The sequence below is a fragment of the Pelodiscus sinensis genome, chromosome 2 (assembly GCF_052426305.1).
Source record: "Pelodiscus sinensis isolate ZL-2025 chromosome 2, ASM5242630v1, whole genome shotgun sequence".
Classification (NCBI taxonomy): domain Eukaryota; kingdom Metazoa; phylum Chordata; order Testudines; family Trionychidae; genus Pelodiscus; species Pelodiscus sinensis.
In genome coordinates, this window is record NC_143053.1 from 207,410,200 (window position 1) to 207,430,317 (window position 20,118).

The 20,118-nt window shown below is 43.3% G+C and overlaps 1 protein-coding gene across 1 annotated transcript in view; it reads left to right on the forward strand.

Moving 5' to 3' along the window:
- The window catches only part of DGKB (diacylglycerol kinase beta), a 492,141-nt gene that overhangs the window by 95,689 nt on the left and 376,334 nt on the right, over window positions 1-20,118 (forward strand). The window contains exon 5 of the mRNA XM_075922292.2: window positions 9,392-9,545. Within this exon, the coding sequence (XP_075778407.1) occupies window positions 9,392-9,545 (154 nt within the window). The remainder of the gene's footprint in view (window positions 1-9,391; window positions 9,546-20,118) is intronic.

Here is a 20,118-nt window from a genome sequence, read left to right on the forward strand (position 1 = left end):
AAGTAATCCTTATTAGATGTTTTTGTTATTACTAATATGAACAGTGATTGTTTATTTGCAGAGTTCCACTGAAACATTCATATATTGATAAATATGTCATGTGGCCACTCTTTCTGGTAATGCATTGCAATTTGAAGCTGAGAGCAAGGTGTATTTTTGCTAAGACAACATGCTGTTTTTCATTAGGCAAATTTAACTAGTGTCATTGTAACTGTCCAAAATTTTGCTAATAGCGTAATTAGGAACAACATGGAAAATTGAGGTAGGGTAATCTGCCACGAGATAATATGTAGTGTCTAATGCACTCTTTTAAATGATTTCTGTTTGTGTGGGCTATTATTAATGATTCTCAAAAAATACGATCACGCTATCTTTTAATGATCATACTGTGTCATTTACATGTGCATTGGTGTGATACAAAGCCAGTTAGTCCCATAAATTATTCAGGTTTCAGAATCTGAGTAGGATTTAAACTTTAGTGCAATTAGCTATACAGTAACATTATCCTATTGTGCTCCGAGTCTACAATAAAATGTATTCACACTGCAGCAGATAGATAACTCGATTGATCTAGAGGTTGAAGCCTGCATGTATCTTTACTTTGGCACATCTGTGCCAGGATCAGGCACAATGTGACTCTCAGGTTTGTAATCCTGCTTAGTTTATAAATGACAATAGATTTGGTAATCTCCTATATTATCCTGTCATGATCATGAGGGTTAGCCAGCAGCCTAGGGACTAAGGGGTTAACATACCTAACCCAGGTAGAGTTGGTCAATAGGAATGTAAGTAGGAATTTCTAACTGGGACAAAGGATTGTTTTGGTTTCTCCCTCCTTTGTCCTGAGCAGTTTCTCTCCTGCTACTGAGGGAGGCAGACAGAATGTCTCCCTCCAGGAATAGACTCTTCACTCTTCTGTAAGTAGGGTAAAGTTTAGATAAACCCATTAGGTTTTATTATTTTATGGTTTTGAAAATGGGATCTGATGTCTGTGCACTTTTTAAAAATGTCTTTTTGCTCTCTTTTGTAACTAAGTTCTAGGCCCATGGTGGGGTTCTCCTACCATGGGTATTACTTTGTGACTTTTCCATCTAGCTGTGATGCTTGCAACAGGAATATTGTAGTGGTGATAAAAGTTCTTTCTCTTTTCTTTTATTAAAAATTGGTAAATTTTTGTGTCCTAGTTTTACTTTCGGGAGTGAGATTTCCCACATAATCTCTCCCTGGTTTCTTCATTACTACATAGGTGGTGGCAGCAGAGTTTTTATCCCCAAAACTAGGTGGTTAAGATTTGGGGGTAAGTTTTCACCAATGCCTGGAAAGATAAGGTTTTGGAGTGATTTTGCTGGCCCTCAATTCTGCATTTATTGTGCCAGAGTGGGGAAGGAGCCATGACATGTCCAAAGAGCATTTATTTTCCACATAACAAAACCATTACCAGTGAAGTCCAGGCCACGTCTATACTAAGTGGAGCATCAGTGCCGCAAAGGTCAATCTTCCGGTATTTGATTTAGCAGTCACAAAAAATAACAGAAGTTGATGGGAGAGTTTCTTCCATTGACCTCCTACTGTGGGGACTCCAGAGAAATTTGGCTACCTGCCCCCAGTTGGTAGCCTCTGCTCTAGAGAGGCTCAGTGCTTAGCATAGGAATGTTGATAATCAGGATTTATATTCAGAAACAAAGTTTCTGTGAAGAAGATTGAACAGTGCAGTTCAAACACCGTTCCTAACCTTTAAAATCCAGTGCAGCTTTTTCTTAGCTTTCATTTATACCAAGTTCATCCATTTCCCAGACTCCCAAAACAGTGAATGAAAGATTTGTCTGGGATATGATATCATGAGAAGAGGGGGTGAATGCTTCATGTGATTGGTTTATATAATAACAGCTCAAGCCACAATATGTATGAAGAGCTATGCCAACAATGTCAGCAAGGGATTTCAGAAAACTATGTTGCTCAGCTTTCCAGGCGACTCCTGACTTACCACCGCCCAACATACGACCTCTGAATTTACGACCACCTTGCTTCGGCCACCGCCTTCCCCCAGCACAGCCCCTAGCCGGCTCTGGGAGCAGTGCACCTTGCTGCCTTCCCCTGCCACAGCCCCCAGGCAGCTCTGAGAGTAGCTCACACCACTCTGCCTTCCCCTGGCACAGCCCCCAGCTGGCTCTGGGAGCAGCTTGTGCCATGGACTAAAACTCCCAGGAGGCAAAGTGGGCCAGGAATGGAACCCCCATTTTTATCATTGTGCCTATGGGGGGAATAAAGGGTTTGACTTGCGACGGCTCAACTTACGACAGTTCTCCAGGAACCAATTAGGTTGTAAGTACGGGGGTCTCCTGTAGTAGAGAACAGATTAGCCAACAAATATTACATACTAATGGTTTAGTATGTGTCACATGCAGGGGTTCAATCCAGACCAATGAGTGATTGTCCCTGTCTGCCCTTCAGACTCAGGATGCCTTACAATGCTTTTCTATTTTAGCTCCCAGCCTGGACCATTCACAGCTTACCAGCATTCAGATCACGCCAAGTGTCTGTGTGTAGTTAAAACCCTGATCTGGCAGCTATGGCCCCTGGAGTCTGTTAGAACACACCAGTCACACTGGCTTCCACTAGCCTCAGTTACAAACTGACTTATGACTGACATATGACTTTCATGTGCCCACAAGATTCAGCTCTTATTTGTGTGAAGCTGAAATGACTGAAATGCTAAACCTCACCAGAAATGAGGATCATAATGGAAATAACAAATGAATAGAGCAGCAATTGTGGATAGTGATGGGAAGAAACAGGATAAACATTATTCCTTTTTATCTGACAGTATTTCAAAGTACTGGTTAGTGATTCACTTTAAATAAAATTGAGAGGAACACTTTGGAAGCAAGATTAATTCAAGATAGCTTTTTTTATATATATATGGCTGCGGATGAGGGTTTTTTTGCATAGGATTGGCTACAAGTGTTGCCTTTGGTAAGAATTCTTAGGGTGCACGTGACCAAGGGTAAGTGACTAAACTTTAGGAATGGAAGTAACCTGAATATTATTGTGATTTTTGGTGTAAGGGATCATTTATCACAAAGGCAGGGTTGCCTGGGTGGCAAAAGAGACCCCGTGTTAAGTCTTTTCTTGTGGCTGAGGAGTTCACACATGATATCTGATTGGTGAAATCTACGTATGTATACCTCAGACAGTTTGGGACTTATGCCCTGATTTGTAAGTTTGCCCTGAGCCTGACATTCAGTCATCAACCATTCCAGACAATCTGACACACACCTTTTTCTTTCAGTGTAGACATACTATTAAATATCCATACACCATATGCTGCAACAATCAAACCGGGGAACTCCAGGAGTTTTAACCTCCCTCTGGGGCAGTTTGGATCCATTGCAAGCCCATTTAGCCCCAATAAAATTATCTATTGTGTACAAAGGTGTAATTGACGGATATTCAGTGTTCTATGCCACGATCAATATCTCTTATTTGTTATTAAAGAAAAAATTCCACAGGAGAGCTAAATTTGTCACATGGGCATATCTTTATCTGAATGTAGAAATACCATTTAAGTTAGCAGAAGTTGTGCTCTTAATATCAAGATATAGCTAAAGCTGTATGAATGAGAGAGCCTGGTAGCATCTGTTCAGTGCTGGAGTCTCTGTCAGGGTAACTCTTGTTAATGTGAGTTGGAGTCACTTGCATAAATCGTCAGTTAATGGAATGACAAATTTCTCTATACTACCTTGTGCTGTGAGCTACAGAGAGGAGCAAAAGTCAAATGGAAGAGACTAGCCACAACACAGCAGGAGAAGGGGTAGAGCCAAAGCATCATGTTTTCTCCTTCTAATGAGCCTGTAGAAGTGCCCCATATCAGTTCTGCTCAATGGGTGACAGATGCTAGGAAGGGACAAGGGCCCAGCCACTGAATGTTGTGTGCTGCACTTTTATGGTATGTCTACACAGCAGTGTTATTTCAGAATAACTGATGTTATTCTGAAATAACAGTCTGTGTCAAAACTACATGCAATTTATTTTGACATAATGTCGAACTGGAGGACTTCTTACTCCAGCTCCTGTAACCCTCATTCTATGAGGAGTAGGGGAAGTTGGAGGAAGAGTGCTCTTTCTCAGACTTCCTGCTGTATAGACCGCACAAAAAACCAAAATAAGCTATTTCAACTTAAGCTACACAATTGATGTAGCTCAAGTTGCGTAGCTTATTTCAGCTTTAGCCCTGTTGTGTAGATGTGCCCTTAAAATCCTATATATATTCAGGCAGGTATCAGTTAAGTTAATGGATGAAGAGATCTTAATTTCTTTATCTTCGCTATCCAAAAAGAGCTACTGGAGAAATGTTGGAGGAGATGCTCCATATAAATTTGTGGTTTTTAAGAAGAGTGTTTTTCTTGAACTGTAATTTTTATAATGAATAAACATACTCGTGTATACCTATGCTAACTCTCCACATGAATTTATATAACTTCTCAGGTTACTTTATAAAATAAACATAAAATGAAGCATCTCAGGGTATGTCTAGACTACAGGCTTTTGTCGACAGAGGCTTTGTCGACAGATACTGTTGACAAAGCCTCTGTCGAAAAAGAGCATCTAGACTACAGCCAGTTCTGTCAACAAAGCAAGCTGCTTTTTCGACAGAGTCTAGACGCTCTCTTTTGAAAAAGTACAGTGTGGAAGCAATAGCTCTTCTTTTCAACATAACTCTGTCGGAAAAAGGCGTTATTCCTCGTAGAATGAGCTTTACTGCCGTCAACAAAACTGCCACGTTCTGTCGACTTACTGTCGACAGAACTCGGCGGTAGCATAGATGCAGGTATAGTTTTGTCGACAAAAGTCCACTTTTGTCGACTAAATCCTATAGTCTAGACACACCCTCAGATTTAAAAAGAGGGAGGGAAAATTGTATTTTACCAATAATTTATATAGTTTTCAGTGAGAACTGGAAAATGGAATTACTTACCATGTCAGTAACTTGAGAATATAATTGAAAATGGTTTCAGATTTTTAATACCTATAAAATCTAACATCCCTCTTAATTTTACAGTTCTGTCTGATATAAAGTTGGCCTTTTCAACAAATATAGATTCAAAATGAGCAAACAACTCACAATATTTGGTTACAGCTACCAGGGGCTTTTCCAGCTTCAAGCAATTTGGTAGCTTGTGTTCTCATCCTGTTCTCATGGGTAGTCTTTTTTGCACATATTAAGCTTTCTGTCAGGCTCCCTGTGGAGGGACTTCTGTCAGGGTTTTACCTCAGCCTTCTTACTGAACTCAGACTAACCCTTAGTTCTCTCCCAAAAATGGATCTGAGAAGTCAATGTATGAAAAATGAATTGAGTCCTTGAAATGTTCAGTGCTTTAAATCACAGGGGGAAGGAATAATGATAGAAATTAGTGGAAAGTTTTGTGGAAAATCTTCGGCCAATGTTTCACAGACTTAACAGATACAAATTTTGTCTGCAAATATTAGTTTTGCAAGCACAGCAGCTGTGTTCTGACACTTGGGTACACTGTTTTCTTTCCCTTTTGAAAATGTCCCATACTATTTCAGTGTGGGAATATTTTTATCAGGTTTTTCTATGTGCCAGTTGGTCATTTGATGAACTAAGAAAAGAGAAATAGGAATATAATTAGAAGAAAATAATAAATTCAAAATTGTCCCCATGTATGTCCTACACTCCTGCTTTATTGATTCACTTGACTCTTGGAGTGGCATGCAGTGGAAAAGGATCCTTTATCCTGGAGTTTGGTGAGAGAAAAAAAATGTAGGTGAAACTTGTCACTAGTCATCGCATTAAAATAGTCGTAGCAAAAAATTGTATCTGATATCATGTGACAAGAGTGGGGAACCTCTGGCCTGAAGGCTGGATCCAACCCCCTGCTTAATTTGATGCAGCCCACAGCCATAGGAGTGCACAGTACATTTCATTAGGGTGTACACCCAAATAATTTTTTTAAATGTACTTTGACCCCCATTAGCCACACCCCTGACCCCGATAACCACGCCCCCCCATCGGCCACACCCAGACTCCCATTGGCCACACCTCTGAAGGTAACACTCTCAGGGAAAGATGGACACATGACCAGAAGTAAAAGGATTCATGTGACAACCCCTCCCCCCCGCTGTAAGGACTTTTCCCACCATCCTCCTACCAATAGGGATTAGTTTGGCCCCCCCAAACCCCCCTCATGCAACTATCCTGAAATTGCATTAACCCAATGTGTGACACATTACCTCAGGGGCGGAGAGGCTGGGGGAAGTGTTCCCTCTAAGAGTTTCCTCCCGTGAGCAGAATTAATTTTGTGTTGTGCATCAGTACTGAGTTCATGTGGCTTGTTTGGATGTGCCACTGTGGCACCCAAGTTATTAATAAATATCTTATAAACCTTTACCTTTTCCCTCTGCTGCCATATTTCCCCTTGCTCCATCAGCTCCCCTGGTGCCTGCTGCCCCCCAACCCTTCACCCTCCTCTGCTGTCCTGACTCTTGCCCTTCTCACTGCCCTCAGCCTTCCTGATACCTGCCCCCCTCCACTAACACTTCTTTCTCCCCCATGCCCGCTCCTCCAGTAGCCCCTCTCTGATCATGTGAGCTACCCCTCCTCAGCCCTTCTTCTAACACCTCCCTCTACACACCTGCACTGTCTCTCTCCTCTGGTGCTGGTCCCTCCCCTGCAGGTGTCTGCCCTTCTGCTTTACCCTCAGAATCCCCTGGCACCTGCACTTTCCCTTACCCCTGCACCCTCCTGGTGCCTCCCCTGCACCCTCCTGCCCCCTTTGTCCTCTTTTTCCTTGATGCCCATCCCCTCACCACCCTCTGCCCCCATTCCCCTCGTGCCTCTGTGTGCTCACACACGCCTTGCTCCATCCTTGCCTTCCTCATGCCCACCCCTTCTTTCAAGCCTTCTCCCAGCACCTCCCTCTCCCCCTCTAACTCCCAATGCCCTTACATGCTCCTCTCCCAGCATCACCCTCTCTCCCCTCCTACTGAAACCACCCCTCCTGCCCTTTTCCTCATTGTCTGCACTTGGCCCCCTGGCATTTGTCTCTCCTCTACGCTGTCCCTTGGTTCCTTCCCCTTTCTTCTCCTGACCTGCTCCCATCCCCTTAGCACAAGCCCCTTCCTCTTCCACCCCGCCCCCTATTTTTCCCCCTTCCCCTCCCTTCCATTCCCTTACCTTTGGCTAAGCTGGCTTCTGCCTTCCAGTTTGTGGGGCTGGAGTCATAGCTGACCCAAGCTACAGGCCAGCCAGGCCCTAGCCTGGGGTGCCCCACTTTACAGGCTGCCGGGCAAGGTGGGGATGAGGATGAGGCCGGGACCCCATGCACTAAAGGGGCACCATGTGGTGCTGCTGGGCCGGGCAGGGACGAGGACGAGGATGGGGCCGGGGCCCCGGGCACAGAAGGGGCACCATGTGGTGCTGCCGGGCTGGAACTGGGCGCAGAAGGGGCGCTGGGCAGTGCTGCTGGGATGGGAGGGGCCGAGGACAGGGCTGGGGCCTGGCTGCAGAAGGGGTGCCGTGCGGTGGTGCCGGGCCGTGCGAGGTCCAGGCAAAAAAAATGGCTCGGTCCGACGTCTGTGGTCAGGCCCCAGCTGCTTCCACCATACACACGGTCTCTCTGCCCCAAAGGGCCCCGTAGATGGCTGGGGGGAAAGTGAGGGGCTGCAGCTCCCTGTCTCAAATCCCCCTCCTCCTCCAGCAGCCGCTAGCTGGCCCGAGACATTAGGGTATGCTTGAGTACACCCCATGCACATGCCTATGCCCACAGCATAGAGACTTATCAAAGACAAAGTCTAGAATCAGTAGACCCCTCCTTCTTCCACCTCTGCCCCACAAGGCTGAAACTGTGTGTTCGCTCACCCCACCGTAGGCAGCAGCTAGGTTGTCTTCCTGCTGCCCTTGGCATTGGGATGTGGAAAGATAATCAGGGAGGAGAAGAGAAGCACCAATGAGTTATGCATAATCCTGCCCCTACAACTTCCATTGGCTGGGAACTTTGGCCAATGGGAGATGCTGGGACAGGGTGGTGTGAGTGAAAATCTCACAATGCCTCTGTGGCAGCTTCCAGGAATGGTGTGTGATCAAGGTCTTACCATATAGTTACACAGGAAAAAAAAGTTACCATCATGGTTTATAATGTATAAACAAAGGCAGGCAACGTAATCTATCCTTTATATTAATATAAAAAAATAATTATAAAACTGCTTTTTTACATAATCCCTGACATAACCATGTAACTCCAGTGATGAGTATACAATTATGACACTAACTGTAATATCACAAAACCTTTTGATCTGTTCAATGACATCTTTTGTCTCTGAATCACTCCATGTTACTCAGTAGGATAAAATGTAATTGTGAGCTTTTACTGTTAATTTAATAAGTGATATTATTGTATCATCAAAATGAAAGCAGCACTATAGACTTACTACTCTCTCCAATTTACTATGCTGTAGGATACAAGAACAAATTAAATGATTAAAAACTATAAGGAAACTTTTCTTTACATATAGGTGTGTAGTTAACATGTGAAATGTTTTGCTATTGGAAGTCCTCAAGACAAATGGGCTTGTTCTTATTTATGCTGAAGACCCTTAGTTTACAGCATTCTAGTGGTGTAAAGGGGCCATAGATGAGCCTTAAAAAAATAAGAATTAAGGCCAAATGCTGTAGATGAAGTTTTGAAGGCTGTGAATTTTTGAAATATTAATAAAATGTTGTAGTTTTGTGAGTTAAAATTGTGATTTTACCTTTATAAAATATGACATTAAAGCTTTTCTAATGTTTCAGCTAATAACCAAAATATTATTTAATATTAAGGATGTAAGCAACTAAACAACTAGTCAACCATCTTGTAAGCAAAAGCTTCTTGGACAGAAGTCGACTAGTTGCTTCCCCCCCTCTTACTGCCCCTTTAAGAAAGAGGCAGTGGAGGAGGAGAAGAGGAGGAGCCGGCTTATAAATTGGCTCCCCGCAACTCCAGCTCCGTGGGAGTAGGTAGGGGTGCAGCAGTGGTGTTCTAACTTTTTGAGATGTACAAGAGTTCCCACTGGGGCTCTTGTACATTTCAAAGTGGAAGCGCTGCATGGAGCCTGGGTACAGCAGGGGAATCTGAGAGTCACCCGCTGGCCCTAGGCTCCGTGCTGCGTTTTAATCTGTTGTACTTCCACCTTTGAAATGTAGCAAGAGCCCAGAGGGAACTTGCTACATTTCAAACTGAAAGCTCCCTTATCAACTAATCGAATAGTTAATGGAAATTCCATCGACTAAATGATTAGTTGATTAATCTAATTTTAACATCTCTATTTAATATGAGATTTATTGTGAAATGCCAGAACTTAAAAATTTCTTTCCTTTGTTTTAAAACTTCAGATGATTGATATAGAAGGTTTCAAGCTGTTCATGAAGACTTTTCTGGAGGCAGAGCTGCCTGATGATTTCAGTGAACATCTCTTTACATCATTCAGCAACAAAATCTCCCATTATAGCCCATTAGTAAAAAACAAACCCCAGCTCCTTCCAGGAGGTAAGTAATCAAAGCACTACTGATGCAATGAAGACTGATCTGTTTTAAGGAAAAATATCTACATGGGAAACTGAAAGTACAGCAGTAACATTTGTTTCTAAGAGCCATAGAAGTATCGAGTTCTCGGCAATGTATGGAACTTGTGCTTATATCCTTGACTCATGTTATGATCAGATTTTTTTTTCGAACTAGGAAAAATATTTCAATAAACCTCTTTTCAAGCCTGTGTTGTGCTGTGAAGGAGAGTGAAATTAAAAAGTTTATTGATCCACACTCACCATTCTCTCAAGTCACCAAGTGGATTAACTTTGTCAAATTAAAACCTATTCAATTTCTAATCTTACATGGCACTGCTGCCTATTTTCCACGTTACTTAAACACAATTTAGGAATCATTGTTCCTGTAACAGGCTCCCACAACTATTGTTTGATGCTTTGACACTTCCCTTGCCCAATTACTTCTCTCCTCCTCCCATAATTGATTGTTTGTGCTGCTGCTCCTACCTGTCCTTTGCATTGGATATTTAAGAGATCTATAATTACTGTTTCTCAGGCACATTTCCTCAAGAGCCATAAGGCTCTTGTCCTCATTGAGTAATTTGAAATTTTCCTGACAATTTTCAGATTTTTGTTATATACTATAAGATTTACCTGGTGTTACTGGGATCCTTAACACAATTGATTTTTGTTTTTCTTCATTTAAATCATTGCTTTGGGGTGAAGTTGGGGATGAAGGGTTAAGTATACAGGCTGCATCAATGAGAGGGGACTACACTAGCCCTCTCTCACTGCAGCGACTTAGGCTACATCTACACTGCAGGGCTACGTCTAGACTGGCCACATAAGCCGGAATAGGCATGCAAAGCAGGCAAGTCAGAATAGGGAAATCTGTGGGGGATTTAAATATCCCCCGCGGGATTTAAATAAACATGGCCGCCGCTTTTTTCCCGGCTTGGGGAAAAGCCGGAAAAGAGCGTCTAGACTGGCGCGATCATCCGGAATAAAGCCCTTTTCCGGAGGATCTCTTGCAAGTAGGAATAAGAGATCCTCCGGAAAAGGGCTTTATTCAGGAGGATCGCGCCAGTCTAGAAGCTCTTTTCCGGCTTTTCCCCAAGCCGGAAAAAAAGCGGCGTCCATGTTTATTTAAATCCCGCGGGGGATATTTAAATCCCCCACGGATTTCCCTATTCTGACTTGCCTGCTTTGCATGCCTATTCCGTCTTATGTGGCCAGTCTAGACGTAGCCCAGAGTTTTTGCTCAAAACAGCCATTTTTGCCCAAAAATTCACAGAGCGTCCACACTACAAGCACATTTTTGCACAAGAAAATTTTCAGTACATTGTAAGAAGAGAGAGCTTTTTGTGCAAGAGTTATTCCTCTTTCTATGAGGAATAAGCCTTTTTGCACAAGAGCTCTTGTGCAAAAAGGTGTGTATGGATGGCAAACAGAGTTTTCTTGTGCAAAACCAGCCTATCGGAAAAAGCACAGTTGCTCTGGCCATTCTGTTAATGGCAATCAGAGCTTTCTTGTGCAAGAGCATCTATGCAGTGTAGATACTCTCTTGCGCAAGAACTTTTTTGCGGAAGATCTCTTCTGCAAAAAGATTCTTGTGCAAGTAGTCTGCCGTGTAGACGTAGCCTCAAGGCCAGATGAGAAAATTCTTTTTATGGCTACTGCAGCTCCAGAGGGCTCAACCCACGGACATGTGCTTGTCCCTCAGCTGGGACACATCAAAGTTCATCTGCTGTCTGTGCTCCGTAGCCAGAGTGAGGAATGCAGTGAACTACATTTTCCCCTTGCTTTCTGATGAACTGAAACAGCCAGCAATATTCCTGTATGAAATGGTGCAGGGGGGAGGGGCACGGAAGCTTCAGCCTTCCCTATCCCTCACTAATGAATGCTTGGGGTTGCAAGGCTTGGAGCTGGGGCAGTCCAGGAAAGGGGGCATGACCCCAGACAGACTCTTTCATCTGCCTGGTGATTCTGTCTTCTGCATGATTTTATGAGAAGCAATCCTATTATAGGCACATCCCATTTTCCTGGCACAACCAAACCCTTATCTTGCTCTACGTTATAAGAAGAAGCGGTACATCGAATTTGGGGTCATAGCTTTTATCGTTTAGGAGTTCTTACAGACAGATACACAAACAAACTCTCTCAAATGTGTAATAGATAGCGATCCCTTTCTCCAGCCTTGTCTCCTGCTTCCCAGTTCTCATCTCTGGCTCTTGCTGCCCACCTGTGGTCATTATACAGTATAACTGTCCCTGCTTTCTATCCTGTATCACCTGCTGCCCCCATGTGGTCATTATATTAGCAGAGAAATCCCTTTCTTTTTTGTGAGCAAACCTATTTCAGGAACTCCCATTTTCATGGCACAACAAAACCTTTACCTTGCTTTAAATTAGGATAAGAGGAAGTTGTATACCGAATTTGGTTGTCCTAGCTCTTACTGTTTACAGGGAGTTCTTGAACAGACAGACTCACAGACAAATTAACTCTCTCAAATATGGAAATGATTGAGTTCTCAGAAAAGGTAGTGCATCTCAAAAATATATTAGTGTAATAAACAAAACAAAATACCAAACATCCACTCCCTATAAAAAAAGGAATTTACTACTAAACTTTTCACGAAAAACTCGGCATAGCATAAAAAAAAAGCCTGAGATATTTCAGCACACATGGTAATTATTTTAAGAACTTATAACTGCTTGGAGAAAAGAAATAAGTGCCTTAATCCTGAAATTACTTATTCATATGTTTATGCATAGTAGTAAAATTACACACGTGTATGCATATGTGGGATTGGGGCCTGTTTAATATAATTTTAACCGTTAGCTTAATGCTATGTTAAATATCTTAGTCTCATCATTGATACTTACCAGAATGCTTGGGTAATCAGTTTTCTAGTACATAACAAGCCTTTTGCTTCTGCCTGATTTCTAACACCATAGATTCCCCAGTATGGAAGCAATTGAGATTCTTTGGCGGGAAGGACTATATGGTATTAGGGAGATGATTGGTTGAATTCTGTGTCCAGTTCTGGTGTACATATTTAAAAATGGACAGTGACAAATTGTAGCTTTTTCCTAAACCTTTTACAAAAATATGAGATCTTTACAATCTGCCTTATAATGAAAGATTAAAGAAACTCAAATTCTTTTGTTTATCCAATGGAAAGTAAAGAGGTGACCTGATCGTGGTCTATAAATATCTCTAAGGGTATGTGTACACTACCCTCCTAGTTCGAACTAGGAGGGTAATGTAGGCATACCACACTTGCAAATGAAGCCCGGGATTTGAATTTCCCAGGCTTCATTTGCATAAGCGGGGAGCCGCCATTTTTAAAACCCCGCTAGTTCGAACCACGTGCAGCGCGGCTACACGGGGCACGAACTAGGTAGTTCGGACTAGGCTTCCTAGTTCGAACTACCGTTACTCCTCATTTCAGGAGGAGTAACGGTAGTTCGAACTAGGAAGCCTAGTTCGAACTACCTAGTTCGTGCCCCGTGTAGCCGCGCTGCACGGGGTTCGAACTAGCGGGGTTTTAAAAATGGCGGCTCCTGCTTATGCAAATGAAGCCCGTGAAATTCAAATCCCGGGCTTCATTTGCAAGTGCGGTATGCCTACATTACCCTGCTGGTTCGAACTAGCGGGGTAGTGTAGACATACCCTAAGGGAGAAGATTTTTTGATTTTGATGGAGGGCTTTGCAATCTCCCAAAGACATAATATATCCAAAGGCTGGAAGTTGAAGCTAGATAAAATCAGAACAGAAGTAATGTGAGGGTCTATGACCATTGGAACTACTTACCTAGGGATGTGGTGGAATCTTCATCACTTGGAATCATTCATCTGAGATTGGATACCATTATCAAGGACATGCTCTAGTTCATACAGTTGTTATGAACTTCATTCATGAGCTGGTTGGTGACATGTTAGGTGGAGTGCTATGAAGGCGGTTAGATTAGATAATCATAATGGTCTCTCTTGGCATGGAAATCTATGAAATGTTGCAATTCTTAGTCCGAGTGTCAGGAAGAGCTGACAGGACAGCCGTAATGCCCCTCCTGCTCTGGAGAGTGGGTGAGAGAGAGAGATTTCCCTTTCGGGGGGAGAGGAAATAGCTGGATGAGGGAGGGGCACTGAGAAGGTATTTATACCACTGCTTTCTGGAACTCTCTCAATCACTGACCAGAATCACCCTCTCACTAGCTATGGGATCCGAGGAGAACTGGATTTTATGATCTGCCCTATGCATGTATAACCACCAACAGGCAGAACCAAACCTGGAACTTCGTACATGAGCCTCAACAGCTTGAGCTATAAAGCCAGCTGCCTCTCAGTTTATGCTTTAGAGCTCCCTTGTTCTTCTCTCTCATTGTAAGTGGTCTAAGTGCAACTACATGGGATAGTAAACCACACTAGAGCTACATCTACACTGCCCTCTCTTGTGCAAGAACATATGCAAATGAGGTGAAGTGGTGATTATCGCTGCGCCTCATTTGCATACTTAATAAGCTGCCATTTTTGCGCAAAGTGTAAAGTAATGCACATTGGAAAAAATAACCCCGACTATACGTACAGTATGATGGGGGCTAATTCGGCTATGACAAATCAGGAAAGAGAACTTGGCGTTATCGTGGATAGTTTTCTGAAAACTTCCACGCAGTGTGCAGCTGCAGTCAAAAAGGCAAATAGAATGTTAGGAATTTTTAAGAAAGGGATAGAAAATAAGACACAGAATATCTTACTGCCCCTGTATAAAACAATGGTATGCCCACATCTTGAATACTGTGTACAGATGTGGTCTCCTCACCTCAAAAAAGATATTTTGGCCTTGGAAAGGGTTCAGAAAAGGGCAACTAAAATGATTAGGGGTTTGGAACGGGTCCCATATGAAGAGAGGCTAAAGAGACTGGGAGGAGATATGATAGAGGTATATACAGGCAGTCCCTGGGTTACGTACAAGATAGGGACTGTAGGTTTGTTCTTAAGTTGAATTTGTATGTAAGTCGGAACTGGTACATATTGTAGGGGAAACTCTAGCCAAACATTTTTTTTTAGTTTTGGATAGCATAGGGAAAGGTTAACTCCCCTCTAATGTTTGTTTTGCTGTCTGTTCCCCTGTTCAGAAGATTTCACATCTATTTCTGTCCCTGTGACAAACTCAGGACTAAAGGAGTAACTCATCAAATACCAAACAGCTCTGCACCATGCTTTGAGCTAATAGCTTTATTTCCACACACCACCCAGGGTTCTAGGAGGAGGGTCCTTTTTTTGCTAACACAATGAGGCCAGCACTTTGTTTGCCCAGGGAGCCCAGCATGTATAGGGGGAGGAGGGGCGGAGAGGCTGCTTTTGTCTGCTGTTCGGCAGCCTGTTGCTCAGGGGAGGGGGCAGCCTGTTGCTGGCAGGGGGGGAGGGGGGAGGCGTGCAGGATGCGAGGCCACGGGGCGGGGGGGGGGGGCAGCAGGCATGGGGAGGCACTTTTCCTCTGCCCGGCAGCTCTGCGGGATCCCTGTCCCTGTGGCCAGCTGCTGCAGGCAGAGGCCAGTTGGAGCCGGCCGAAGAGGAGGAGGAGGTGGATTCTAGGACCCAGGTGAGCGAGCCCCAGGGACACTGCTGCGCTCCAGGAGCCCGGCATGTATAGAGGGGAGGAGGGGCAGAGAGGCTGCTTTTGTCTGTTCGGCAGCCTGTTGCTCAGGGGAGGGGGCAGCCTGTTGCTGGCAGGGGGGTGAGGGGGCAGCGGGCGAGGGGAGGCACTTTTCCTCTGCCCGGCAGCTCTGCGGGACCCCAGTCGGAGCCGGCCCGAGGAGGAGGAGGATCCTAGGACCCAGGTGAGCGAGCCCCGGGAATGCTGCTGCGCATGTGCGGGAGTTGCCTTACCCCGTTCGTATCTAGGGATCCGACGTAAGTCGGGGACTGCCTGTAAAATGATGAGTGGTGTGGAGAGGGTGGATAAAGAAAAGTTATTTATTAGTGCCCATAATAGAAAAACTAGAGGACACCAAATGAAATTAATGGGTAGCAGGTTTAAAACTAATAAAAGAAAGTTTTTCTTCACACAGCACGTAGTCAACCCGTGGAACTCCTTGCCACAGGAGGCTGTGAAGGCTAGGACTATAACAGAGTTTAAAGAGAAGCTAAATGAATTCATGGAGGTTAGGTCCATAAAAAGCTATTAGCCAGGGGATAGAAATGGTGTCCCTAGCCTCTGTTTGTCAGAGGCTGGAGATGGATGGCAGGAGACAAATTGCTTGATCATTGTCTTTGGTCCACACCCTCTGGGACACCTGGTGCTGGCCACTGTCAGCAGACAGGCTACTGGGCTAGATGGACCTTTGTTCTGATCCAGTACGGTCATTCTTATGTTCCTGTGTTCTTATGTAAAGGGCTTTTGCGCAACCCCCCACCCTTGCGCAAGAGCCATTCTGCTGCTTTTTTTCCAGGAAGAATGGCTCTAGCGCAAGAGGGGGAGGGGAGGTTGCACAAAAATGAGCTGTGTAGACAGCTCCTTTTTGCACAAAAGCCCCTTGTGCAAAAATGGCAGTTCAATACGTATGCAAATGAGCAAGGCTTGCCCAACTGCGGCGAGCCCCACTAGCCAGCCGCGCTGTCCGGCGATCTGTGCATGCACAGATCTTTCTGCTCATGTGCAGATCACCCAAACCCAGCTCTTGCTGGGTTGCAATCTACTCACCATGGGTGAGTAGATTGCATTATTTGTCGAGCCCTGGGAATGAGACATGGCGACATTCACCACGTTGCCTCATTTGCATATTTTCGTGCACAAGAGAAGGCAGTGTAGACATAGTCTAGGTGTGTGGGTTACACCACTACATGGGACAGTGAACCACACTTTTATGTGTGTGGGTTTCACTTGTGCTAGTAGCCTTTTTGAGGCTTGAGAAGGGATTTTTACCAGACCACCAGATGAATTGAGGCAGAGTGATGTGGTGTTTGTTTGTTTTTGTTGCGGTTTTTTTTTTTTTTGGTCTTCCCAACAAGAAATCAGTGACCTGGTGAGTTAGATAAGGTGAGGTCAAGATTTTGTGACTTTATAGGTAACAGGTGTGGTTGGTATCCAGTGCAGGTACTTATTAAAGAGGCATACAGTTTCCTGATAAACAGAGGTTTGCAGTGGTTTTTGGAGGGAGGCATCTCCTAGGAGAGCATAAAGAAGATGGAGATAATAATCTCACAGACAAGGGCAAGGTTATAGGGTACCAGACTGTCCTTGCTGGGTGCAGGTCACAAAGCAGAAGGGTCTGACAGCAATCCTCCCAAACAGATGGAAACAATTTAGGAAATTGTACAATTGTATCTGCGTTGTACAGTTTATTGGCACATGTTCCCAAATATATTAAATGAATACAGTTGTAAACTAATTATACCACATCCATTGCCCCATGTCTTTCTCCCTGCGTGGTTGGAACAATGCTAGTTTCTAGCACAAAGGAATAAATCAGACAACAAACATGCTGATTACCAAGGCAACAACCTCTTCTTACCCATTGGTACCTTGGTAAGCAGCAGCAATTATTGAGTTTTGAAAGGAATTCTAACATCTTGTCTACTGCCTATTTGGCAGTTCCTGGGTGGGTAATATATTCCTTTTCACTACTGTACGTAGGCTGAATAAAATATTTGTCACTTTTGTTTTAATCTCCAGTGATGTGTTTTGCCTGTTCTTCTGGCACTTTTACATTAAAAAGGTTGTAGTGTAGATTTTAAACTAAGGGCTGGGGAAAAGCCGAAGGGTGCGGAGGAGCACGTGGATCAGACAGAGAAAGCTGCTAGGGGAGATTCTATTAATAGAGATTCTCTATGTTCTAGTCAGGAGGAGAGAATGGAAGATGATAAAGTATGGGTCTGATCACATGAGATGCAATCAAATGAAAAAGAGTCGAACACATCAGGAAATGGCAGACAGATAAATAGTGACAGATTTTAAAAGTGCTTATACACAAATGCTAGAAGTCTAAATAAGATGGGTGATCTAGAATGCCTCATATTAAAGGAGGATATCAATATAATAGGCCTCAGAGAAACTTGGTGAAATGAGGACAATCAGTGGGCAGTCATAGTGGGGTGCAAAAATATATTGGAACGACAGAACAAGTGGTGATAGTGGGGGATTGGCACTGCACATGAAAGAAAATGTAGAAAAAACAGTAAGATGGCAACAGGGCACTAATCTTGACTGGGATCTTTAGTTGATGCAGTCTAATAAATAAGAATAATTATTAAACAATTTTAAATTACTTTTTATAAATTTCAGATGATAGTCTATTATTTTAATACATTTATTTTGTGTTTATTTACTACGTTTTCTAGAGATTTTGAGACAATTCTTTACATGATGGTTCTCGTCTTGCACTTCTCTATGATGACTATGTGTACTATGACAGTGCTCACTGTTTTACTACTGTGCTGATCTCACTCTATAAATGATTTTCTTCTGTAGCCACTTTGGATGCCATACATGTGTGGCTGAGAGGGATTTCTTTGGCTGAAGTGTTTGTTTTCCTTGCTAATAATGTATCTAAAACGCTGTTCCAGTGCTTCTTCTATTAAGCTTATTTTTTTCATGTTTTTCACAGCAGCTAACACTGATTGCAAATATGCCTTAGTTAGTAGTCCCTAAAAAATTAACAGTCGCCAAATACAGTAAACTTCCGATAATCCGGCACCTTTAGGACCCAGGGTGTGCCGGATTATCAGATATGCCGGACTATCAGAAGGGGGGGCTATGAGGAGTCTGGAGTGGGGTGGGGGGGATGGAGCGGGACCAACCCAGCAGCACCCCAACTGCTCTGCCCCGGGCTTCCTGGAGTCAGCCGCTGGTCAGTTTCAGCAGCAGCTGACTTGGGGACGCCCGGGGCAGAGCAGCTGGGAGTGCTAGGTTGGTCCCACAGTGCCACCCCTCAGCACTCCTGGACCAACCCGGCAGCACCCAAGCTGCTCTGCCCCGGGCATCCCTAAGTCAGCTGCTGCTGAAACTGACCAGCGGCTGACTCCGGAAAGCCCGGGGGCAGAGCAGCTCCAATTGTCTGGCTGCCTGGAGCACTTCCGGGTTCCAGGTGGTGCTGGACTAGCAGGTGTGCTGGACCACTGGATGTCAGACAACTGGAGTTTTACTGTAGTTATCACAAAGAGGTGTCACAGGTGTCACATTCCTTCAGAGATGCCCTGTGCCTGCTGATGGTGGAAGGGCAGAATTAGAGCATCCAGTTTCAGCAGTGTTACTGAGCATGCCTTGTCCAACCCAACCAGCAAATCAGAGGAGGGGACACATAATCCCTAATGCTGTCCAGCTTCACATGTATCACCTCTCCTACCTTTGTCCTTTTCAGTCTCAGCATCTAGGTAGGGGTTGACTTTTTAATAGTAACATCTATGTATTCATTTGCTTGTTTTTGTTTTGGTAGGGTGGAAGCTTTAGATAGTGGTGTTCTTTCACTTTACAATAATTTATAAAAATATTTTAATAATCTTTGGTGTTGTCTATGGTTATGTAGATCTAACCGCTACAAACAGTGCTTAAAGTGGTCTGTGAAAGGTGGTGATTGTGGGTATTTATCCTAATTTAAAATTTGCAGGTTTGTTAAGACAGTGTTTAAGATGAGCCCCTCAGCAAACCAGCTATTTATGAATGTATTTCTTTTTTCTTGAGTCTCTGATCTTGTGCAACATGAACCTCTCTAGTTTAAGTACTGCATGTATGATTAAATGGAAAGTATACAGATCTTTTTAGGTCAATTTTAGATTTACTACTAAATTCTGCCCTGGAATGTGCATATGGAATTTCCTTTACTTTGCAACACAAACTCATTTTTTAAAATAATGTTACCTGATTTAAGGAGTTATGAATTTCAATATTATTTCTGACAGTGTTTTCTTAGTATTTCTTAGCTTGCTTTTATTGTGTGTGTTTGGTTTTTATTTATAACAGTACTATACAAAATGTCTTTCCCTTCACTGTACAATTCAGGTCTTTAGCACCACGAGGCCATTTTTTCTCAATAAAATTGTTATGATTCACTCATTATCAGACAATTCATTCTCTCTCTCTCTCTCTCTTTCTCTCTCTCTCTCAAATTAAGTCATTTGGATTCAATATGTTGCCAAGGGGATAGTTATAATAATGTATAAATTCACAGTGAAGTCAGTGGTGTTATGCCAAATACAAACGCTGCATTGAAAAAAAAAATTGTTAGATAATTCCATTGACCTCATATTTCATTTATGGGTAAGTTGAGACTGCAAATAGCAACAGTGCTTATAATAGATAACATGATAAGTGAAATAATTTGATAGTTGTAAATTTTAATGTAAAAAGCTGCAAAAGACACAAGTCCACAAAAAGGGTCTGAATAATTTTGTTATGCTTTCAAAACTTTTTGTAACTAGTGTAAGACAGGGATTTGCAAAAGTGAGAGAAAATATTTCAAATGTATTTGAAACTCTTCTGGAAACTGGACAAACATGTAGGAGTTAGAGGGGCGCTCATAAAAGGATAATGGACAAGTGTTGCTAGAGACAGTTGTATGATTAGCCCATTTGATGGTG